This window comes from Trematomus bernacchii, unplaced genomic scaffold (assembly GCF_902827165.1).
Source record: "Trematomus bernacchii unplaced genomic scaffold, fTreBer1.1, whole genome shotgun sequence".
NCBI lineage: Eukaryota > Metazoa > Chordata > Actinopteri > Perciformes > Nototheniidae > Trematomus > Trematomus bernacchii.
Window position 1 is genome coordinate 159,486 of NW_022987519.1, and position 26,215 is coordinate 185,700.

At 39.8% G+C, this 26,215-nt stretch overlaps 1 protein-coding gene and 3 gene segments (V, D, J or C); 3 read left to right on the forward strand and 1 right to left on the reverse strand.

Moving 5' to 3' along the window:
• The first annotated feature begins 5,256 nt into the window (after positions 1-5,256).
• The window catches only part of LOC117471842 (tubulin alpha-1B chain-like), a 32,721-nt gene continuing 11,762 nt past the window's right edge, over positions 5,257-26,215 (forward strand). Inside the window, exon 1 of the mRNA XM_034117094.1 lies at positions 5,257-5,275. Coding sequence (XP_033972985.1) covers positions 5,273-5,275 — 3 coding nt within the window. The 5' untranslated portion in view covers positions 5,257-5,272. The remainder of the gene's footprint in view (positions 5,276-26,215) is intronic.
• On the forward strand, positions 9,672-10,245 carry LOC117471855. The segment is given in 2 exon segments: positions 9,672-9,800; positions 9,908-10,245. Coding segments are annotated over 2 exon segments (414 nt in total).
• LOC117471884 lies at positions 16,106-17,877 on the reverse strand. The segment is given in 2 exon segments: positions 16,106-16,583; positions 17,736-17,877. A coding segment is annotated over 1 exon segment (258 nt).
• LOC117471869 lies at positions 18,306-19,058 on the forward strand. The segment is given in 2 exon segments: positions 18,306-18,612; positions 18,720-19,058. Coding segments are annotated over 2 exon segments (414 nt in total).

The following is a 26,215-nucleotide window of genomic DNA, read 5'->3' on the forward strand; positions in this document are numbered from 1 at the left end:
GTGTTGTGTGTGTGTTGTGTGTGTGTGTGTAGTTGGGGGGCTTTGGGAGAGTCAAAAAGGATGCAGGTGACCTCTTTGGTCCCTGATAGAGGTCCATACAAATAGGCATTGACATAACAATACCACACAGTTAATGGTCAAAACTACATGTGTGCCTCCATTTTTTTATCTATTTCTATATTATTCATTCTATATATTGTCAATCAAAACTACCACAAAAAGCTGGTCCCAAAAGACCACTGTTGCCCTTATAACCACATAAGTAAATAAACTAAACAAAACAAGCTGCCAGCTGACAGTAATTGTTCATGAATGGTGGTTAACAAAATAATGACATTCTTTCAATGAGACAACGTATCAGAGTCCCATTAAGCTATATTTTAACTTGCCAGGGAAAACCTAAAAAAGCCAGCTTACTAGCTTGTAGGCTAACGAATGTTTCTCTTATAATATTTGTCTTATTAGTGCTTCATCAAGGGGATATTAATGGGTTCCAGAACTACAGAGTATCATAACCTTAATAATAATCTTTTCCTAATTTTCTTAGGCGCCGTTTACACGAGGAGAAAACGGCTTGTATCTGCATAGTTTCGCGTGCGTATAGCCCTATTATTTACACGAGGCCGATAGAAACTGACCCCACAAACAATAACGGGTCCCAAGGTGGATAGATTTGCAAACGAAACGCTCTGGGGGGTCAACCGAGTCCGTGTAATCACCTCTATACGAATATTTCCTGAAAAAATAGCGATAGCCCCGCCTCTCCTGCTCACTGCTGTAGCAACTATCAAAAATAGCTGTGTTAATTAAACGCACAAGGGGTTCTTGAATGAAATAATATTATAAAAGGCAAACCAGAATTGTTAACGCCCAATATACTCCTTAAACAAAATAAACAGAGTCAGATTTCATGCATTGATCCATTATATTGACAAAGGATGATCTCACCCGGTGTTTGTAGAGAATATCTCTCTCTTTCTGAGCCGTCCTCTCCACGGAGACATGCTTCTTGGTCGGGCGATGCAATATCCACAGATTCGGTTTCTTTCAGTTAACTTCCCCGTTGCATTTATCCATATGCTGAGGAAATGACTATATCCCGCTGAATACCAGCAATCGCCACACACACTTCCTCCTGCTAGTGCTACTGCTACTGACCATGCTACAGATATTAGTGCAAAAATATACAGCTCCTCTACCACAACCATCAGCAACAAGTGGACATGGAGAATTACATGAACTACATGTTGCTAAATACACCGCGGGGCATGAACAGAAGGGTAGCCATGGCAACATTGCGGCGGGGCTGCTGGGCTGCTCTTCTTCGCTGCTTTTGGTGTATTTTGGCAGAAGTTACAGCGCCACTTACAGTCCCGGCATATGTACTACAGCGTTTCCAGCGGCCTCGTTTGAACAGACACGTTAAATGAAACGAATGCATGTGAACGGAAGACTTTTTTGAATACGCATACTGTGCATAAACGCAAACGTTCCCGTGTGAGCGGGGCCTTAGCTTCTGCTTACCGCGAGTTCTCCTCCCTCTCCTCCCTCTCCTCACTCGCGCTGATCTCTCTCCCTCTCATCATCTTCCTCACCACCAATATCGGCCACGGGTGCTGAAGATGGACCTGCACCTGTACTAAACATGTCGGTTATTTTGACACAAGCGGCAGCATCAGCACGAAGGGCCTGCTTTTTTCTTGCCTCGAAAAAAAAGGCAGTTTGGCTTCAACGGCCGGCTCACCTCCTGGGGGCGTGATTTAATGATGCACACCGAGCGGCCCAAAGGGGGAGGTGATTAAAGATTTGATTGGGTCGGCCCAGTGTCAATTACTAAAAACATTTAAACAGAGGGCCAATCTACCCGTCTTATGGGCCGTGACTTCAGAAAAAAAAAAAATGACGTGTCGGCCCAAAAGGCACGTCGGCCCACCGGGAAAATGCCCGGTATGCCAGATGGCCAGTCCAGCCCTGCCTCTGGCTGCAGAGAACTCACTGCTGCATAGTTGAGCTCTCCTTCCTGATAACAACTTGCAATTTTCTGAATATTTTAGTGGGAATGCTGATACAGCATTCCAACTAAATGTTATGCTACGGACAAACGAGTTATTATTATTCCGTCCAATTATTTTGTCCGTCTTCTCCTCCCACATTCAACATCGCAGAAACTCCGTTCGAACATCAAAACGTTCAGCTTGGTCGGGAATCGCAGGCTATTACTTTTATCATTCATAACTTTCATAATTCCAGAGATACATCCCATAATTCATCACATTTTTAACATTGAAGTCAATGGAGATATTCTTCAGACTTCAACAAATCTTCATGTGACTTCAACTGCTAACTGTTCATTCATACTTTCACTCAGAAACCTCATTCCAACTTTAACATTTTACACATCTTTCTGACATTATTCGTGTAACACCACTTTTAAATCTGATTCTTACTTTTAGAGATATTAAACATTGTTCAGACCTTGTTAAAGAGGTTTTCTTCAGATTTTAACATTAACTAGAGTGCGTGATGTCACAGCTAGAGGGTAAGAAATCTTGAAATGTGCCTTCATATTTTTTTTAAAACTGCCATAATTCCCAAACCCTACATTCTTGAGACATAATTTGTCATGACAAACGTAGGAAAACATCTCGTAGCTTGAAAAATGACAAATAATTAAGCAAAATAATTAAACAAAATGCCTCTTGAGGGCATGAAGTGACAAAAACGTTCAACATGTCTCCATTAAAGCCCATTGTAATTTCAGGCAGATATTTCCTCACAGCAGCAGCCAAAAAATTACACTTACACAATTATTACACAAAAATTACACAAAAGTTACACTTCAGATACTCAACTTCCTTGACATGCTTCACGTTTTGAAATTTCACAGATATCTGTTATCGTTCTTCCACAAAACGTTCACATGTAAGAGGTTTATCTGTCATTCAGAACAATGCAAACCTTTGATCTCTTCATAGCTCGTTAGCTCCACTATAAACACCTGTGTAATGGAACACGATGATGTCATCACTCCAACTGACAGCAGTCAGTTCAAACTGTTCATTTCATTCTCTCTCTCTCTCTCTCTCTCTCTCTCTCTCTCTCTCTCTCTCTCTCTCTCTCTCTCTCTCTCTCTCTCTCTCTCTCTCTCTCTCTCTCTCTCTCTCTCTCTCTCTCTCTCTCTCTCTCGTCCATGCCTCAACAGCTCTACACCAAATCTGAAATCTCACCATATGCCGTTTCCATGGAAACGCATCCCTCGCCATAAAACACGATGTCCCTTTAACTCCTATGAAAATGTTCAAAAAGTGCTCAAAATTCACATGTGTTCTAATAGTCCAGCCGTGAAGACATCGACGAGACAGTTTTGAGATTTCTTCAAATGCCGTTGCCATGGCAACACAATGCTCGCCATGAAACACGATGTTGCTGTAACTCCAATGGACACGGTCCGATCGTCCCAAAACTTCGCTTGTATATCACCGGTCCATGCCTCAACAGCTCTACGCTAAATCTGAGATCTCACCATAGGCTGTTTCCATGGACTAGCTGTAAGCGTTTAATTGAGGCCTGGTCCATACCCACATACAGAGCGTTACAATAGTCCAGTCTCGAGGTTACAAAGGCGTTAATAACCCTTTCTAAGTCATTAAAAGATAAATACGACTTGGTTTTGGCCAATAGTCTTATTTAAAAAAAGCAGGATTTGACTACGGTGCTGACCTGCTTGTCGAATTTAAAAGTGCTAGTGAAGGTCACTCCAAGGTTCATGACCGAGGGGAGGATGTTTTTGTCAAGCTACACTTCACTGAGGACACACACACACACACACACACACACACACACACACACACACACACAAACACACACACACACACACACACACACACACACACACACACACACACACACACACACACACACACACACACACACACACACACACACATATATATCGGGGCAAAGCAGCACAGAACACTTAGGGGAACACATAGCACCTCCTTCTCCACACGGCTAAGCTGCCAATAAAAGCTGAAACAGAGCAATATTTGGCAATTTGTTTGGCTTTTCTCTTTGACATTCCAGCAATTCTCAGACCAATCATGGTGTATTTATATACATGGCCAAGACTTCCGAATATGAGTATGCTATATCTACACTTGTACCCAAAGCTGGTTATTACATTACATTACATGTTACTTGTTAGACGCTTTTATCCAAAGCGACTTACACACTCAATACTGTGGACAATCCCCACAGGAGCAATTTGGGGTGAAGTGTCTCAGGGACACAACGACATGCTGACTGCAGTGGGGTTTGAAATAAAAAATCCTTGTTTTGAAATAACTCTGTCCCCAACAGCAGCACAAACTAAAATAACTGGAGAAATGTTCAAGTCCACAGGAACCTCAAACGGTTTGGTAATCATTTATGTAAACAAGTATTTCCAAGGCACACTTTTATATGATCATTATAGTTATAAAAAATAAGAGAATAACAGGTATGAAATAATTCCAACTCATACTATAGTAATACACAAATACAGAGGAGGTGAGGACCCCCCTAGAGGATGTTAGGTCCACAGTGTTTACATGCTTATTTATACAATATGTGTGCTTATGCTAACATCATAAGACAAAAGTTGGTTCCATGTTGTGTGAAGTGAGAACGCGCTAGAGTGAGGGGGGCCCCCAAGCCAAAGCTTGCTTAGGGCCCCCAAAAGACAAGGGCCGGCCCTGCCCACACCCCCTGTCAAATTGTCCAACCCACATTGAGGATGCTTCCTACGCCCATGCTTAAATATATATATATATTTATCGTAATTCAAATTTGAACGTCAAAAGTCGGAATATGCCAATCTTTTTTTCTTATTATCTTATTTGCTAAACGTTCTTGTATAGTAATATGCATGTGTTGTATTATTCTACGACGACTATTTATTAATGTTCAGCAATAACCACGTTTTCCCAGTGGGACTGACGTTCTTAGGTGGGGTGATTCGCTTTGAACAGGAATTTTGTTAGCCAGTGTTCTTGTTTTCCATGTGCTCAATAAAGTTTCTTTAAAAAAAATTCTAAAGAATTCAACCAATCAGAAGTGGACCCACTTGTCTTTTCATCCAATCAGATTCCGCAGCAATTGCGATAAATAGCCCCGCCTAGAAAGAATACACCTGTTACTTCTTACCCTGGACTCATACAGGCCCTGCCGTGAGAGATAACTTTGCCTTTTCCTCTTCGTTATCGAAACCCTCTGTCTTCACATCTTCAGAAAAATGGTGAGTACGATAGTACAGGTTTTCTCCACTTAGAGGATGTGTGTTAAACCAAATGTAGCGCTCTGAACGTGTGTCATCATGCGAAAACGTAACCAGCTTAACGTTTTTTAACCGCTTACTCTTTAAAGAAGACCCATCATTTTTATAGTGAAACAAAAATGTTGCGGTGTAAGCTGTTAAATCAAGCTTCGTCATTAATAAGTCGTTTTAACTGTGGTGTTGGTAAATTAAGTGTAACTCGACGGCACAGTCAAGATGTTGAAGTGATGCATTTACAATCGGCGCGAATATACTTGTCTCATTAGTGGCCAGGTTTAATGGTTTCATATTTAAAACATGATATGAACACAGATAAAACATTTTTTTCCGAATTTCAGTGAACCAGGGCATTTTTACAACGTAGGCTACGTCTGAAATGATTACATCAAAATATATTCTTTCATTACATAGACTGGGTCAAGTGGATTTTATTTATTGACGTGCTTTGCAAATGCATTTTTCCGGCTTAACCTGGAGTAATTATTGTATTACGAAAAACAAGATAAGGACTTTGTGTTCCAATTTGTACTTTATTTAGGTCGAATTAGATGATTATTATGTGTGTTTACCTTCTGGCCTGCCACGCCACTCGTCTAAAGGGGTGTGGCAGTGGCGCAATCCGTGTGACGCAGTTGCAGAAAATGTAAATGCGTAGTCTCCTCTCTTAACCCTGGCCCACATTCACGTCCAATCGTGCCACCTGTCTGCCAACAACTGCGTCATTGTGCTTTCGGTTGTTCCACGTATAAACAGTATTTAGCCTCTTTTTATAATTATATAACTCTTTCTGTTCAGATGACAAATGTGTGCGTCAGGTGACTTAAATCATGATATGATGTTTGGTTCTTTTTAAAATAGCCTTTTTCTCTAGAGCAGTCCTCCCACATGTGGTGATATGCCACTAGAATGTATGTATGTTACACTGTTTTTGCACAAGAATCAGCCACTAGGCTTCCTTTTTTATGATAGTTTCTTAACAACCTTTTACAGCGCGAGTGCCTCTCAATCCATGTTGGTCAGGCTGGGGTGCAGATTGGCAATTCCTGCTGGGAGCTTTACTGCCTGGAACATGGGATCCAGCCGGACGGCAGGAAGCCTGGTGACCAGAACATCTCAGGAGGAGGGGACGATTCCTTAAGCACCTTCTTCATGGAGACTGGAGCTGGAAAGCACGTCCCCAGAGCAGTGTTTGTTGACCTGGAGCCCACTGTCATCGGTACATTCTCATTCATTATAAATGATAAAAGTATCATAAATGCCTTTTCCCCCCCTCTGTCATTCAAAACCTTCAATAATCTAATGCTCATTACCCTTAGATGAGGTGCGCAAGGGGACTTACCGCCAGCTGTTCCACCCTGAGCAGCTGATCACTGGCAAGGAGGATGCTGCCAACAACTACGCCCGAGGACACTACACCATCGGCAAGGAGGTCATCGACCTGGTGATGGACAGAATCCGAAAGCTGGTCAGTACATTTAGAACAGAAGTCCATTTTTCTGAAGATTATTAAATGGAAATGAATCAGTTTATTGCTAAGTAGGTTTTCACATACAAGGAGTATGCAATCATATTGTGGTGAATGGCAAAAATAAGTATTGCAAAAGCTAAGTGTCATAACTAATAATAAATATGTGAAGTATATGTTTTAAAATGTAGAGCTGTACAGTGTTTTAAACAAACACAAGACATAACAATCTGGTATCACTCTTTCAAAGTGAGCATATTTCCCTGATTCTGGCCCACTTGCATCGGCTTCCTCCACCCTGCAGAATTCAGTTTAAGATCCTCCTGATCGCATTCAAAGCCCTCCATGGTATGGCACCCTCTTATCTCTGATCTGTTTTCATTGAATCTATATGTTTACATGCTGTGCACTAATACACTTTTTTTATCCTTAGCTGTGAACCCTTGGCACTGCTGTCTTTGTATTATATAAATACATTTTATTAATATTATTTCATGATTTTCTCTTTCTTTCAGTCCGACCAGTGCACCGGTCTTCAGGGTTTCCTGGTGTTCCACAGCTTCGGAGGGGGCACCGGCTCTGGTTTCACCTCCCTGCTGATGGAGCGTCTGTCCGTCGACTACGGCAAGAAGTCCAAACTGGAGTTCTCCGTCTACCCAGCTCCCCAGGTGTCCACCGCTGTGGTGGAGCCCTACAACGCCATCCTCACCACCCACACCACCCTGGAGCACTCTGACTGTGCCTTCATGGTTGATAATGAGGCCATTTATGATATCTGCTGTAAAAAGCTGGATATCGAGCGTCCCTCTTACACAAACCTGAACAGGTTAATGAGTCAAATTGTGTCCTCCATCACTGCCTCCCTTCGTTTTGATGGTGCCCTCAATGTTGATCTGACAGAGTTCCAGACCAACTTGGTGCCCTACCCCCGTATCCACTTCCCTCTGGCCACCTATGCCCCTGTTATTTCTGCAGAGAAAGCTTACCATGAGCAGCTCTCGGTGGCAGAAATCACTAATTCCTGCTTCGAGCCAGCCAATCAGTTGGTGAAATGCGACCCACGCCACGGTAAATACATGGCCTGCTGCCTTTTGTATCGTGGTGATGTCGTTCCCAAAGATGTGAACGCTGCCATTGCCACCATCAAAAGCAAGCGCTCCATCCAGTTTGTGGACTGGTGCCCCACTGGTTTCAAGGTGGGCATCAACTACCAGCCGCCCACTGTAGTTCCTGGTGGAGACCTGGCCAAGGTCCAGAGGGCTGTGTGCATGCTGAGCAACACCACTGCTATTGCAGAGGCCTGGGCTCGGCTGGACCACAAGTTTGATCTGATGTACGCTAAGCGTGCCTTTGTGCACTGGTATGTGGGTGAGGGTATGGAGGAGGGAGAGTTCTCTGAGGCCAGAGAGGACATGGCCGCTCTGGAGAAAGATTACGAGGAGGTTGGAGCTGATAGCCTGGAAGATGAGGAAGAGGAAGGAGAGGAGTATTAGAAAGCTTTATTGATCTGTTTTATTAATGTCAAGAAAATAAAGTTGTTCATTGACTGAACCTGAACCTATGCTTTCCTCTCGTCAATAAATACACTGTTTAACATGACCTATCTGCCTAGATGGGTTGTATGTATTCACTTGCTCAGTTCAATCAAACATGTTTTCACACAGAGATGCTATTGCTCAATTCAGTCACTTGGAGGCAGTGGTGTTTAACATGTATATATCTTTTCTCTGAACAGACCAGTTATGGCAATCTAGTTAAATGCTAGATTAATCACTACATTATTTCTCAACATCAGATGATTCAAGAGTAGCATTTGCATATCTTACATTTACTTATTTAAGATTGGATTTGTGCTTTACGTGACAAGAACAGAGTCCTAACCCCGGCCTGATCTCAAATAGGGTGTGGTATTCACTCTGGCCCAAGGGAGGGATAGTAGTGAGGCGGGGGGGGTGGGGCTCTCATGCTGGCAGACAGGTGGTGTTTAAGAAGACTTAGTTCTGCTGTTCCCAGACCGGAACATGAATGAAACTGAAAGCAATACATTAGGAACCATGTAAAGCCAACATTGAAAAAGGCTAAATAGTGTTGTAAGGACATTAGTGTTTTCACAGGTGTTGTAAACGTTTTTTTATTTTCAGTTCTGTAATCATTCACCATGTTCGGTTACAAATAAATGCTTTTTCTTGACATTAAGCAGATATTTAATGTCATTAAAACAGAAACAAAATGGATTCTACAATACACTGACCTAAATGAATACTTTCCTATTGGACTTTCAATTGCCTCTTTGGTAGTTGATGGATTTTCAAATGGCTTCAAATGTTTGAAACAGATTCACACACTATGGAAAAGTATCTACTGTTTCTCTATTGAACCTTTTAAACATTTAAAACAAATATCTACTTATCTCTTCAGTTTTAATGAAGATTCTTCTTTTGAATACGAATTGTTCACAAAATATGTTTAGTTTCATGATTTGATCAACTTTTAAACATCAAAGTAATTGATTACTTAAATGAAACAATGAACGCTTAAAAAAAGCTATTATACTTCTGAATGTGCCTCATTTCCATAAATACATGTTTGCTTTTCCATCAGGATCAATAATAAATCTCCATTTTGTTTTTCCTAGGTGGTATTGATTATTAGGAGTTATGAATTTGAGCTTTTTAATAAAATGAACTACAAGAAAATGTGTCCATTGAACTTAAAGCCTCATACAAGTGAGCGCTGACCCATTCCTGATCAATCCTCTGACAGAGAGATGGATCCATTGATAAACAGCATCATCAGAGTAATCCAGGTCCCTGTTGGAGTCAGAGCATTTCCATAGAGAGACACTTTGCATCAGCAGCACCATGCTCCAGTGCTCTGGGACACTTTATAGTCCTGAGAGTTGAGCACTGGATGACTGACAGCTGTCCTTCATGACAACAGAAGCCACAGAAATCCTCCTCATCAAAAACATGACTTTGATCTGCGTCCTCATCTGGACTCTCCTCTGCTGCTGCTTCACAGGTAAAGTCCAGAGAATCAAACTCCTCTCCTCTGTGAACATCCGTCCCTCTGAAATGAAGCGGACAAAACCATGACGCTGCTTTATGTCTTTGTCTCTGTATCCTCAGAGTCCAGAGGCCAGGTCACAGTGACTCAGTCTGGAGCAGTGAGCTCTGCTCCGGGACGCTCCGTCTCCATCACATGTACGACCAGTCAGAAGGTTTATGGTGGGATATATTTAGCCTGGTACCAACAGAGAGATGGAGGAACTCCTAAACTGCTCATTCACACTACTAGCACTCGAGTATCAGGGATTTCAGACCGTTTTACAGGCAGTGGATCAAACTCTGACTTCACTCTGACCATCAGTGGAGTCCAGACTGATGATGCAGCAGTTTACTACTGTCAGAGTTTCCATGTCATCAACAGTCAGCAAGTGTTCACACAGTGAAAAAGCGTCGTACAAAAACCTCCCTCAGTCAGACTGAACAGGAACTGAGCTGACTGCTGCAGCTGGAAGCTACACTTCACTGAGGACACACACACACACACACACACACACACACACACACACACACACACACACACACACACACACACACACACACACACACACAGGAACATTGTAAATCTAAATGTATAAAAGCCACACTAAACTCATGGGTGCTCAGCTTCCTTTTGAACAGTGTTCACTTCTGTCTAACTGGAGTGACTCCCAAAGACCAAAAGTCCCAACTTCAAATAAAAAATCCTTGTTTTGAAATAACTCTGTCCCCAACAGTAGCACAAACTAAAATAACTGGAGAAATGTTCAAGTGGCTGCAGAGAACTCACTGCTGCATAGTTGAGCTCTCCTTCCTGATAACAACTTGCAATTTTCTGAATATTTGTAAATGATATGCTCCCATATACAGTATAGTATAAGAATATTTTCCATGTTTGCACTTTTTAAAGATCATTTTAATTATCCACAATGTTTTATATTGTTTATATTGGATATATTTTATACATTTTCATTTTAATTGTTAACTCTATTCCACTTTTTAAGTATTTGTATTTTAAACAGTTTTTTCACGAAACTGTGTCTCAGGGCTTCTTAACCTGTTAAGCACCAAGCCTGTTTCAGGCTCGAAAATGACATGCCCAAAACAAATGACTACAATTTAACTTCTAAAAGGGTTATATGAATAATTTCTTTTATCAAAGCAAGGTTACATCTGTGAGTTGGATGTAGAAGTGTCAGAATCAATATAAATGTTTTTTATTTTAAAGAGAATTCAGATTTTACATAGTAAAAAACTGTAAATTATAGTGTCCGTCCAAAAATTCTTTTTTACAGATAGTGAAAACTACCCTTGGATGATGGGTTAGTAGACTAAAAGCTTTAGGAATCCAAAGTACAACATATAATAAGTACCCTGTATCAAGATTGATGCAAAACAAGTGACATTTGACCTTTTTAGAGAGGTTTAGCCAAAATCACCCCACCTCTGAGGTGATTTGGGTGAAAATGTTTATTTTTCCATATCTCTGGCCCCCCTTGCTTGATTTTGATGGTTGACACCTCTTTCTGACCGTTAGAGCCAATAGAATCGAAGGGGGAGGCCCCCACACACACACGTTGTGAAGAGAAAAGGTGGGGGCTGCGCGCTTGTAATTTTGCATCAAGGGGACCGATCTCTCGCTCTGACATTTGGAAACGAAAAAGCAGTTTTATTGCTTATGGATGATCAGAAATCATTTCAAAGAGGACACAGACACATAGGATTAACCCATGGATTAACGGCAGCATCGTTTTTGTATCGTTTTAATGCCATTGAAGACCAGTTTTGACCAAGGTAAGCCATGTTAGCGTTTCTAGCTACCTAGCTCCACATGTTATGATGTACGCTTTTGTTTATAGCGTCGCAAATGTTTATCACTGAGTGTTGAGGTGGGCACCACTAGATTCAGTGTCTCCAGCTGATGCTAATCGATGGGTTGGCTGTGCATCTAGGATAAGTAATAATGGAGTTATTGTGAGTTTAGTTGCAGAGATAGGTTACATTTTTTTCGCTCGTGGCTAATTCAGAGGCTGAGTGTTAGCATTGTGGGGTTTTTTTTGATTTTTTTTTTAAAAGATCAGTTAGCTGAGTTTCTTCCCGTTACATGGATATAAAACATTCATAGTTTATTAAATATTAAGATTCCTTAGACGTTGTTTCCTGCAAATGACGCGTTTATCCGCCCGGTACCGGGCGGATGGTGCGTAACAGGTTAACATTTAACAACCTATTAATGTGTTATACCCACTTAACGGGAGGAAACTCAGCTAACTGACAATATGAACCATTTTTAGCTAAATGAAACACAACTCTAACGCCAAGCCTCTGAATTAGCACGAAGTGAAAAAATGCTAACGCACTTAGCACAGAACTCACGGTAGAAATAATTTATTACTTATCGGATCTGCACAAACAAGATATCAGCTAGCAAACTGAGATTCCACAGATTATAAGGGTATAAGTATCATCACTGAGCGATCAAAACTCGCGGCATGAGAAGCAAAGCCAGACAACACACAACGTAGCTTTACGGGACCAAAACGGAAAATATGTCTTACCGTTGCTGTTTTCTGATCAAAAGTTGTGTTCAATGGCATTAAAATGGTAAAAACGCTGCTGAAGGTTAATCCAATGTCTGTGTCACTTTGAAATGATTACTGATAATCCATCATCATATTTATGGAAAAAAGCGTAGTTTTCAGTTTTCAGAGAGTATCATGGTATTCGGTTTGGGCAAACTGGGTGTGCATCACTCTCACTCCTCATGGTAACGTGTAGATGGATTTAGGAACCTCCCCCTCGATTCTATTGGCTCTAACGGTTAAAGAGAGGTGTCAATCATCAAAATCGACCAAGGGGGGCCAGAGATACGGAAAATCCACCCAAATGACCCCAGAAGTGGGTTTTTTTCCCTAAATCTCTCTAAAAAGGTCAAATTTCACTTGTTTTGCATCAATCTTGATACAGGGTACTTATTATATGTTATAGTTTGGATTCCTAAAGCTTTTAGTCTACTAACCCATCATTCAAGGGTAGTTTTCACTATAAGTAAAAAAGAATTTTTGGACGGACACAATAATTTACAGTTTTTTACTATGTTCAATCTGAATTTACCTTAAAATAAAAAAATTCTATATTGATTCTGACTTTTCTACATCCAACTCACAGGTTTATCATTACTTTGAGAATAAAGATTATTAATTTAACCCTTTTAGAAGGGAAGATATGGTCATTTGTTCTGGGAATGTCATTTTCGAGCCTGAGACCTGAAAAACAGGCAAAGGGGTTAACAGGTTAATGTTGAAAACACTGGTCCTGTAACAAAATGATTTCCCACATTGGGATTAATAAAGTATCTATGTATCTATCTATGTATCTTAATCCAATGTCAGTGACATAAATGCACCAAGAGATCACAAAGCTCCAAAAAGGATTTGACTCCCCAGCAGTCGAGGAGGGAGAATGATTCGGCTCTGGCTGGACTTTCTGCTCCGTCTTTATCGTCCTCTCCACTGGTCTCAATGTTCTTCAGCGAGTCGAGGAAGCACCACATAAAGAGCTGAGTGCTTCCTGAATTCCCTCTGACAAGCTGCCATGCTTCCCTCCTCCTCTATCTCCACCAAAAGCATCTGAAAACTGAAATAGAGCTTCAGGAAGAAAGATCAGAGTCTCAAGCCTCTTCTCAGAGTGACACCGCTGTAAAGCATCTTCTGCACCAATGATCTTCCATTACATCCATCAAGATAATCAGGATGTACTGTTATATGTGACAAAGAAACATATGAGCCATTTCATTCTCATAAAAGGCTTCCACACAACTAAGGTGCTAAATAGGTCCTTGTTTTCATATAATATCAGTTTTGAATCAATCAGCAACAAATCGTTGAATTGATTGATTCTGCAAACAGACAGCAGAGACAGAGACTGTGGTACCCTCTCTCTGGTCTCAAGTTCTTTGGTGGAGCTTTACTGAGTCCATTAAATACTATTTAAGGTACATCTCAATTTAGATTCTTGTTATATAACTTTATGCGGTAACACTTTATATTAAGGTATACAAATTCACCATCAACTAGTTGTTAATTAACATGCATATTAGCAGTATATTGGCTCTTTATTAGTCATTATAAAACACTTATTAATGCCTTATTCTACATGACCATATTCTACAAGTAATAAGCCATTAGTTGAGAGTTTTTCCTCAATAACCCTCTAATTAGTGCTTATTTATTGCAAGTAAGGAAGTTGTTGTACATGAGTTTGGGTCTTAATATGCTCTGCTCAATATGGGCCTAATAAGGCAGTAGTACTACAAGAATAGTAATTCTCCCATAATAACACTTAAAGGTAGGGTAGGTAAGTTTGAGAAACCGGCTCGAGATCGCTAGAATTTGAAAATACACAACCGGAGAAAATCTGCCACTTCCTCCTCCAACACACACGAACGCGCACATGACCAATGAGGGCACGAGATAAGCTTGTGCACAGATAGGAAGGCTGACAGGCAGGTAGGCCATCCAGTTATTTTAGCCGGGCCGGCTAAAATGATTGGTCGTACTTTTTACAGTACTACGGCTTCCACAGATGATATTTTTTTATGGATTTTTGGTCAAAGCACTTCAGATATTCATTGCTATCGGGATGTTAAGAGCATTCCATGGAATATAACAAAAAGTGTATCTCGAGCCGGTTTCTCAAACTTACCTACCCTACCTTTAACAAATATGATCTATTCTTATGTAACAAGACATGAAACGATAAGTGTTAATTGTGTCTAAATAACTCAAAATTAGGTATTTATATCTCAGAACATATTCCCTATTTTAAAGTGAAGTCTTGTTCATAACCAATAAGCTAGTAGTTTGACTCTAATTGACCTGAACAGGTTCCCTATTCTAAAGTTGCCTCCTCTTCACACTTTGTAAATACATTATAGCACACAACTACTGAAATGAACCTCAACAGTACATGAACAAAGTAGGCACACGTTGAAATATCTGTTTTATTAATGAATCACTAAAGAGAGGTTCAGACACATACCAAAACATGTCAAGTTTCTCCAAGGCTGAGAACACATGCAGCCTGTACTTTTTAATAAAAACAGATTGTATGTATTTGTGAGCATACTGTGTGACCTGCTTGTATGTACTTACACACTAGGTGTACTGTTCTCTCTATGTGTTGTACTGTCTCAGTGTGAACATAGATTAGACAGCCAGCCAAACTCTTTTGAGAGCCAGGGAATGAGCAGCCATGCTCCTTTATTGACTTATTTGCAGTCCACTGACATTCAAACTGAGTGAAACTATAAAAGAAGAAGTTACAAGGCACTTAATGATCTCATTCATGCAAGTGTAACATACACAGATTAACACATAAGACCGCTAAGTGTAAACAAGGTAAATATAGCTAATGCTAGCTGTGCAATAAGCATGTATACAGGCTAGTATGGCTAACGCTAGCATGTATGCTAACACTACCGTGTATGCTAACGTTAGCGCGAATGCTAACGCATTTTCTCATTGTGTTTAAACATCTCCAAATGTCATCACATAAACACAATACATGTTACTAATCCTTACAGTGTAGTGTAAGGCTTAAACTTACATTTACAGTCATTGCTTTCTGACGGACTTGACCCTTTTACTCTTCAGTTTGCATAGGGAAAATTAGTAGCAGTCTACTGCCATGCTACTCAGTTCACTTTCTCCTACTTCCTGTCAGGTTACAAGTCTACCTTCAGTACAAATTTCACAAAAATATAAATGTGCAAATATGAAACATACAGGTCAATATCACCTTGCTATTGGTATCTGAACTGTCAATACCCCAACAAAATATTTGTTAAAGGTAGGGTAGGTAAGTTTGAGAAACCGGCTCGAGATTCACTTTTTGTTATATTCCATGGAATGCTCTTAACATCCCGATAGCAATAAATATCTTAAGTTTTTATTTCTTATCCTGGATTTCTTATTCTGATTAAGAATGTTTGATTAAAGTAAAGGTTAACAACACACGGACATCACACATGGATTTACTTAAACATCAGTGATAAAAGAGAGCTGTGTGGTTTACCATTGAAATGTTGATACTATTGATATTGGTACAAATCTTGATTAACAAAAATAAAACTAGGAGGAATCCAGAAGTATATCCAAACCCTTAATATCATTAAAAAGTAATATGTGAAATATTGACTTGTTAATGTTGTGACTTTTGTGAATGAATGTGAATAAGGTTCCTTTTATATATAATATCTCAGAGAAAGGGAATCAAAACACATTTTATAATACACACATTCATCTTTATTGTTTTAAAATGTTGAAACCATCGACACAAGCAGAAACAGGTTGATGTTGAAACATGTCCTGAGAGCCAGAGAGCAGACTGAGAGCAGTGTGAGAGAGAAAGCAGAGTCCCAGTGAGTCAGCTCAGGACTGGGAACACTGGTCTCTCCTCAGTGTCTCTGAGAGCGCAGTCTGGGAGCCCTGGGTGGCCTCACAGGTCACAGAGCCCACCTTCCTCCACTGGTCTGCAGAGAACCTCAGGGTGCTGCTCCAGCTGTAGTGGGCGTCCTTCTCCAGCACCCCGGGGCTCCTGCTCTCCTCCCAGCTGCTGCTGCTGCTGCTGCCGTCCACCTTCCAGGCCAGACTCCAGTCTGAGGGGAAGCCCTTGTTGGCCAGGCACATGAGCGTGGCCTTCCCCTGCTGCAGCTCTTCTGTGGAGGGGGCCAGCACCGTCAGGGTGGGACGGACATCACCTAGGAGACACCAATCAGATTAGAGGACAGGGAGCACACAGCTGTCAATCAACCAGCAGACACTGGGACACCTTTACTGTGAGAGCGCTTGTCCTTTAAGGAGTTTCTGTCAGATGTTGGTTCTGCTCCATCAGTCTCTCACTCACACATTGTTTCACTTCCCTTTAAGAAGCCTCTCATGCAAATCAGCACAGAGACACTTCCTACAGAGTCACCTGAAATATGTCAGACTACAATAGAAGTACAACATTAGGACATATTTTAAGTAGTAGTTATCAAAATCATCCAAAACCTGAACTCTACAAACATTATTAAATTATTTAGTGGATAAATGAACAAATACAGGAAACGGAGCAATCAGCTGTGCTTAATGTGAATCTCAATCACTACCCAGTTTTACAAACTTTAAAATAATGTCTGAAAGAATTCAACACTTTTTTTAATATCCATCGTTATCTTTACTCCGTTCAACTGTATTTAAAAACTGTATCTGTAATTTATTTGAGAACAGAGAGGAGAACAGAGATAGACGATTCAAAATAAGTTAATGAAAAATGATCAGTTTCATCATTTCACATTTGAAGCTGTTTAAATGACAGCATGTTGGGAATAAAGACATTTCAAGAAAAGCTGCTCTGACTTGGTCTCAATGAAGAAGAGAAATAAAGACATGAATACTAATACTATCTAAACATTACAATTAAAATAATATAAATCTATCTCTCAAACACTCTAACACAGAATTTAAAACGTCTCTTAACATCATATTTAGTTTTTGTGCAGAAACTTACTTCCAACATCCAGTCTGGTTCCTCCACCAAAAGTCCACCACAGTGATACAAAGTCATTGAGCCGCCGTACAAAAAGCTCTCACTGTAGAGAGACACGGCTCTCTGACTTTGACTCACTGAACTAAACCTACCAGCCCTCGAGAAGCTACTTCACCATTAAAGGTGGAAATAATGAATTATTCTGTGTTCAAAGTTCCATAAAAACATTTAAAGGTCTTTTGCTGGAGTAAAGTTAGCCTCTTAGTTCAGAATATTTGATAAGTATATATACAATGACATGGAGAGGTAACTATTTCTCCGTACGCTGAATAATAAGTACAACAGAAGAGAAATTGCTCTTATGAATTAACATTTGACTTACTTCCAACATCCAGTCTGGTTCCTCCACCGAACGTGTACCACAGTGATACAAAGTCATTGAGCCGCCGTACAAAAACCTCTCACTGTAGAGAGACACGGCTCTCTGACTTTGACACAAACAAACTCACCAAACACATCCACAGTTTACCCACTTGATATAATTACTGCTTCAAATGTTTGAAACAGATTCACACACTATGGAAAAGTATCTACTGTTTCTCTATTGAACCTTTTAAACATTTAAAACAAATATCTACTTATCTCTTCAGTTTTAATGAAGATTCTTCTTTTGAATACGAATTGTTCACAAAATATGTTTAGTTTCATGATTTTATCAACTTTTAAACATCAAAGTAATTGATTACTTAAATGAAACAATGAACGTCTAATAAAAGCTATTCATGTTATTCTTCCGAATGTGAATCATTTCCATAAATACATGTTTGCTTTTCCATCAGGATCAATAATAAATCTCCATTTTGTTTTTCCTAGGTGGTATTGATTATTAGGAGTTATGAATTTGAGCTTTTTAATAAAATGAACTACAAGAAAATGTGTCCATTGAACTTAAAGCCTCATACAAGTGAGCGCTGACCCATTCCTGATCAATCCTCTGACAGAGAGATGGATCCATTGATAAACAGCATCATCAGAGTAATCCAGGTCCCTGTTGGAGTCAGAGCATTTCCATAGAGAGACACTTTGCATCAGCAGCACCATGCTCCAGTGCTCTGGGACACTTTATAGTCCTGAGAGTTGAGCACTGGATGACTGACAGCTGTCCTTCATGACAACAGAAGACACAGAAATCCTCCTCATCAAGAACATGACTCTGATCTGCGTCCTCATCTGGACTCTCCTCTGCTGCTGCTTCACAGGTAAAGTCCAGAGAATCAAACTCCTCTCCTCTGTGAACATCCGTCCCTCTGAAATGAAGCGGACAAAACCATGACGCTGCTTTATGTCTTTGTCTCTGTATCCTCAGAGTCCAGAGGCCAGTACACAGTGACTCAGTCTGGATCAGTGAGCTCTGCTCCGGGACGCTCCGTCTCCATCACATGTACGACCAGTCAGAAGGTTTATAATGGGAACTATTTAGCCTGGTACCAACAGAGAGATGGAGGAACTCCTAAACTGCTCATGCACACTACTAGCACTCGAGTATCAGGGATTTCAGACCGTTTTACAGGCAGTGGATCAAACTCTGACTTCACTCTGACCATCAGTGGAGTCCAGACTGATGATGCAGCAGTTTACTACTGTCAGAGTTGGCATTACCCCAACAGTCAGAATGTGTTCACACAGTGAAAAAGCGTCGTACAAAAACCTCCCTCAGTCAGACTGAACAGGAACTGAGCTGAATGCTGCAGCTGGAAGCTACACTTCACTGAGGACACACACACACACACACACACACACACACACACACACACACACACACACACACACACACACACACACACACACACACACACACACACACACACACACACACACACACACACACACACACACACACACACACACACACACACACACACACACACACACACACACACACACACACACACACACACACACACTAAAAATATTCACCGTGAATTCACAATAAATACTTGGCCAAATTTTGCATGACTTTCACAGTAAGATTCACAGCAATTTACTGTGAATGTCTTTACAGTAATGTATTGTAATTTCACACCCATGATATTACAATACATTGCTGTGAATGTCTTCACAGCAATGTATTGTAATTTCACACCCATGATATTACAATGCATTATTGTAAAGGTAAAACTGTATACTGTAACTTCACAGCTTCAATGACTAAGGAATTACTGTGATATTACAGTATGTTACTGGGGAATTACATCATTTTGTTGTACATGCATTACAACAAGGGCCTGTACTTTTACATTTCTATTGTGAAAGCAATGCAGGAGTTGCCAGTAATTTACTGTGAATGTACAATGTGTACTGTGAAAGTAATGCAAAAGAGTTGCCAGTAATTTACTGTGAATGTACAATGTGTACTGTGAAAGTAATGCAGATGAGTAGCCAGCAATTTACTATCAATTTACAATGATAGACGTGCATAACTGTAGTCCCCAGCTCCGGTCCTTCCTGGAGGAAGCTCATACAATGGTTTCCTGTCAAATACTATTGGATGACATGACTAATCACGTCATCCACATACAGCAAGCAAAAATGCACAAAAAGCATCTCACCCGTGAGTCCAGTTGGGTCAAATCAAATAGGCTACACTGTAAAAAAGAAAACTGCCAAACAAAAACCCCTAAATTAAAGTAAAATACTTTAACTGAAATAAAGTGCTAAAGCAATTAATAAACAGGAATTGTCCTTAAAGATTTTACAGGAAAACATTGTAGTGTTACAGATGTTTCCTCTCTTTTCAAAATCCATTGTCTTAAAATGTTACATTCAAATACCTTAAATAAAGTTCTGATGAGAAAAACTGTTTTTTACATTTTTTTTATTAGATTTTTATGATCAAACACAAAAGTAAATGCAGAACCTAAAGTTCTACAGGTAGAATACTGTTATTTTACAGCTTTTTTCTAACATTTTCCAATCAAAGACGTTCAATAAAAAGACAGCACAAAATGTTCTGTAGGGAACAATTACTATAAAAATGTTAAAACTTAAAATATAAAAATATTTGTAGAATTATACAACCATTAATGAATACAGCATTTAATATTTAAACATCTACTTATAAACAGTATAAACAAAAAGTAAGTTTAATTTTTTAAGATTACTTTGAAACATTCTCAACTGAAAATAACAGAAATTACAAAATGGCGACATATGTTCACATTGTCCATTTGAAGGAGCAGTGTGCAGGATTTAGTACGTCTAACAATGGTAGGTTCCAACCAATGGATAACTTGTTCACTCACCCTCCTATCCCAAGTTTGTAGGAGAATGTATATTGGCTGCAAAAAACTTGAGGCCCAATCATGTTTCCTCTGTCCATTCTGCGCTACTGTAGACGTGGCAGTGCAACCTAGAGGACAAAAAGACAACAATTAGTAAACCATAATGATGAATGTTATTATCAGCAGCTGCCAATAGATCCCCCATCTTGTATGATGGACCTTTGAAGCAGGGTTGGAAACTTAAACACACTATTGATTGTAAAAACAGTTCTTGATGGCATCCCAAGGGAATTGATCAAATGCTAAACCCCTTCCAGAAAAAACAACTTTCTAATACCTTAGAAACTACAACTAGGCGCTGGCACGAATGCAGTGCTTCAGCTTCCTACAACTTTAAAGCTGTGTGGATGTGGCTCTATGAAGAGTTGTTCATATTTTTCTCATTCATTTCATAAGTTTAGAAGCGGGGAACATAGTCTAACAACAGTTAGCTTTTGTTAATGTTACCTTGAGGCAAACTTGTGAGACTTGTTTCTGAAATCCCTTTCTCTTAAAGTGAATAAATAAAAAAACCCTTACCCTAAAACTAACCACTGGATTGCTTGTCTAACATGACCTAGTCCATAAATGAGGTAAGGGTGGGAACAATCAAACGCACTCTCGCAGGCACTGCGTGTTAGCGAAGTACAACTGGGATTTCGAAGAGGAAGATATGCTTGGTCAATTCTTAATAAAAAAGCAAAAGTAACAAATTGAGCACTTGAGTTTTCATTAGCAGTGCCTAGCTACAGCTGCGGAGCTTCGGTCAATACCACTAACAGTCTATTTCCTTAAAATGGTACATATCGCTGAATCTATATTTTCATCTTCAGTTGATGAAATCTGCATAATGTCCCTGTACAATAAGATTCGAGCATTTTGTAATCCAGTGAGGAAATTCAAGACCAGTAAATATTGATTGATTAAACAACACTGAATACAATTGTAGGGTTTTCTTCAAACTCAGACTCTCTGCTGCGGCTGTACCTCAAAAGACAAAACAATTGTCTGATACGGTGGCCCGGAAGTGCAAGACACCACAGCATTTCAGAAAACACCACAGCATTTCAGAAAACACCACAGCATTTCAGAAAACGCTGCAGCATTTCAGAAAACACAACAGCATTTCAGAAAACACAACAGCATTTCAGAAAACACAACAGCATTTCAGAAAACACCACAGCATTTCAGAAAACACAACAGCATTTCACATTGGACGGAAAGGGTATTCCTTTAGGGAGAACACTTCTTGTTTGTGATTGGACAGAGCCAGCCAGAGAAGCACTGCTGTGATTGGTTGTTTTTGCTGCCAGTCAAGAAATGACGCTTCGTGATCGGTCAGCACCCGACAGCGCAACATGTCCCAACACATCAACCGTTAGCTGTTAGCACACACTCAGAGCTCACAGCTCCTCATATCTGTTCAGAAACTGGACAAAAGTTAAACAAGTACAAACCACAGACTGTCTATGTCATGGTGAATACAGTCGCTGCTTTATTTATGTCTGTATGACGCTGTTGTGAGTGTGGACGGAGCAGCTACAGGTTAGTTTAGCCTGATCGATCCGCCCCCTCTCCAGCACGTCTTGTTTGAATGACAGGAGTAAACACTGACAGCCGCGGTGAAACTCGAGCGATTAGAGCGATGCAAAAAAAACATTAATTAATGCTTTATTAATTCATGGTTTTTAAGGGGCTTATCTCCATGTAAATACTATGGTAGACTACCCAATATTCGCATCGCTCTAATCGCTCGAGTTTCACGGCGGCTGTCAGCTGTGTTTGTTCCTGTCATTCAAACAAGACGCGCTGGAGAGGGGGCGGGGCGTATCTCCATGTAAATCCTATGGGAGATACCAACTACAACAAAATGAACATATTGACCATGATTTAATTGTAATACACGTTTCAAAGTGATGCCGAAGTAACTACATACTGATACCGGTTAGTAAAAACCATGAATTAATGTTTGACAAGTCTGCAGACAAGACGGCAGGCGAAAAGCTTTTAAAATGCGTGTTTTCTGAATGGAATCGGATCCATCAGGCTAAACTAACCTGTAGCTGCTCCGTCCACAATCACAACAACGTCATACAGACATAAATAAAGCAGCGACTGTATTCGCCATGACATAGACACTCTGTGGTTTGTACATGTTTAACTTTTGTCCAGTTTCTGAACAGATATGAGGAGCTGTGAGCTCTGAGTGTGTGCTAACAGCTATATGTCCCAACACATCAGCCGTTAGCTGTTAGCACACACTCAGTGGCTCCTCATATCTGTTCAGAAACGGGACAAAAGTTAAACAAGTACAAACCATAGACTGTATATGTCATGGCGAATACAGTCGCTGCTTTATTTATGTCTGTATGACGTTGTTGTGAGTGTGGACGGAGCAGCTACAGGTTAGTTTAGCCTGATGGATCCGATTCCATTCAGAAAACACGCATTTTAAAAGCTTTTCGCCTGCCGTCTTGTCTGCAGACTTGTCAAAGCATTAATTCATGGTTTTTACTAACCGGTATCAGTATGTAGTTACTTCGGCATCACTTTGAAACGTGTATTACAATTAAATCACGGTCAATATGTTCATTTTGTTGTCGAGTTTCACCGCAGCTGTCAGTGTTTACTCCTGTCATTCAAACAAGACGTGCTGGAGAGGGGGCGGATCGATCAGGCTAAACTAACCTGTAGCTGCTCCGTCCACACTCACAACAGCGTCATACAGACATAAATAAAGCAGCGACTGTATTCGCCATGACATAGACAGTCTGTGGTTTGTACTTGTTTAACTTTTGTCCAGTTTCTGAACAGATATGAGGAGCTGTGAGCTCTGAGTGTGTGCTAACGGTTGATGTGTTGGGACATGTTGCGCTCGGGTGCTGACCAATCACGAAGTGTCATTTCTTGATTGGCAGCAAAAACAACCAATCACAGCAGTGCTTCTCTGGCTGGCTCTGTCCAATCACAAACAAGAAGTGTTCTCCCTAAAGGAATACCCTTTCCGTCCAATGTGAAATGCTGTGGTGTTTTGTGAAATGCTGTGGTGTTTTGTGAAATGCTGTTGTGTTTTCTGAAATGCTGTTGTGTTTTCTGAAATGCTGTTGTGTTTTGTGAAATGCTGTTGCGTTTTGTGAAATGCTGTTGTGTTTTCTGAAATGCTGTTGTGTTTTCTGAAATGCTGTAGCGTTTTCTGAAATGCTGCGGTGTTTTCTGAAATGCTGTTGTGTTTTCTGAAATGCTGTGGTGTCTTGCACTTCCGGGCCACCGTAGTGTGATGATCTTTGTTGAAAAAGGTCTGATTGTCCTGTACATGTACAATGTGGGGTATTTTTAAATACTTTACTAAACCACATTGAATATTATGTTAGACACAAGTTATTACTCACATATCAAAGTCTTTTCATCTGCAAGATGGAAGAATAGCTGGGTGCTGCCTGGAGAAACTGATGAGGAACACAGGCTGGCGTCAGCAGCTTTCCACACAGCCATCACATCTTCTCTTCCATAGTCTTTACTGTCCACTGGTGCTCTGTCAAAAGAGTGAACATCACAGCTGTCATGTTAACCCTTTGTTACACAACATACAACCAACATGCGTCAAAAGTGACCCGAATTAGTTTTAATTGTAAATATCTTTGCAATAAATTACTTTAATCATTCAGGATTCCAGGTATTCCTCAATTAACCTGTTTTGGATCAACACCAAATTTTAATTTTTCCTTTCTTACTTTTTGAATACAAATCATGTTTGTATCACTACACTTCACAACATGGGTAAAAAATGATCCGTATTATTTTGCTATGTTATTTCATGCATGGCTGAGTGTTTCTTTACTATACATTTTCAAATCTATTCCTTTAGTCATTAATATTCAAAGTATTAATTAAATGCCTTGTTTTTGATTACCACAAATCATTATTTTCATTCTCCCGTTCTTAAATGATGAACTAAAATAGTTTAGGCCAAGTGTGATAAAAATGCAAAAAAAAATACATACTATAATTTTAGCAGTGATTTGGACCAAGCATGTATGATGTAGTAATACAAAAACTATTTTAGTTCACAGTGTGTAGTAGTTCACTACTGCTGTGAAATCCTTGCAATGTTTACAATGTTGTTGTGATATTACAGAGGATTTCGATTGCAGTATTTTATTGTGAAATAATAGTTAAATGCTGTGAAATCCAAGGATACAGTCCTTTTTACATGTAAAAAAATACATACTATAATTTTAGCAGTGATTTGGACCAAGCATGTATGATGTAGTAATACAAAAACTATTTTAGTTTACAGTGTGACATTAGCTAGTCATGTTAGCTTGTAATATATATACAATATTTCTCTGTAATATGATACTCTTAAATGCTGTGAAATCCTTGCAATGTTTACAATATTGTTGTGATATTACAGGGGCTTTTTATTACAATATTTCTCTGTAATATAATACTCTTAAATGCTGTGAAATCCTTGCAATGTTTACAATGTTGTTGTGATATTACAGAGGATTTTGATTGCAGTATTTTATTGTGAAATAATAGTTAAATGCTGTGAAATCCAAGGATACAGTCCTTTTTACATGTATTTGTTACATGTAAAAAAATACATACTATAATTTTAGCAGTGATTTGGACCAAGCATGTATGATGTAGTAATACAAAAACTATTTTAGTTCACAGTGTGACATTAGCTAGTCATGTTAGCTTGTAATATATAGAGCAGAGCTAACTAGCAAGTTAGCTAAACGTTAGCGGTTAGCCGTTTATGCTATGCTAGCTGTAACTAGAACATAACTATAACTATAACTGAACATTAACTAACTGGATTCCGCTGTAAGAAAGCTGTGAAACTTTACAATAAACTTGGCGACAACACTGTGACACCCCGCTGCATGTTTATGTGTAATTTTCCCGTGTTGGAGACGAGAGGGTGGCGCAGCAGCATTGCAATAAGCTGTAAACTAATGTTAGCTGCCACCTGTTAAGCCCGGGCGCAACATCTTGCAAGAAACAGCATCTCAGGGCTTCTTAACATTTAACAACCTATTAATCATAACGGGAAGAAACTCAGCTAACCAGAAGAAGAAACATAACCTTAAATAAAAAATAAAACATTCACAAACTAAGGATATTCTAAATACATGTTTAACTCCATTACAGTCGCAGGACTCACCAGATCTCAAGTCTTCTGTTCTTTGTTGACGACGTCCCGATGCTCATATTTAACGTGTAGATGTAAAACGATCCCGATATTAATCCATAAACTCCTGCAGCAGAAATACAGGAGACCCGCTCAAACTGACGTGGATGTTTCAAATGTGAACGACAGGCGCAGACAGTTCTCATTGGCAGGTTTCTTCGATGACGTTTATATTAACCAATCAGGAGTGTTGTGGACTCATTCCAAACATGCCTGACTTGTCTGCCGTGTTATGGCTGAATTCCATTTCAAGTGCCGTAGTTCTGGCTGTCGGCCAGAATCCGAAAACCATACATTATACTGCATGTAAGACTATAACTAACCCTTATTACTGTATATTGA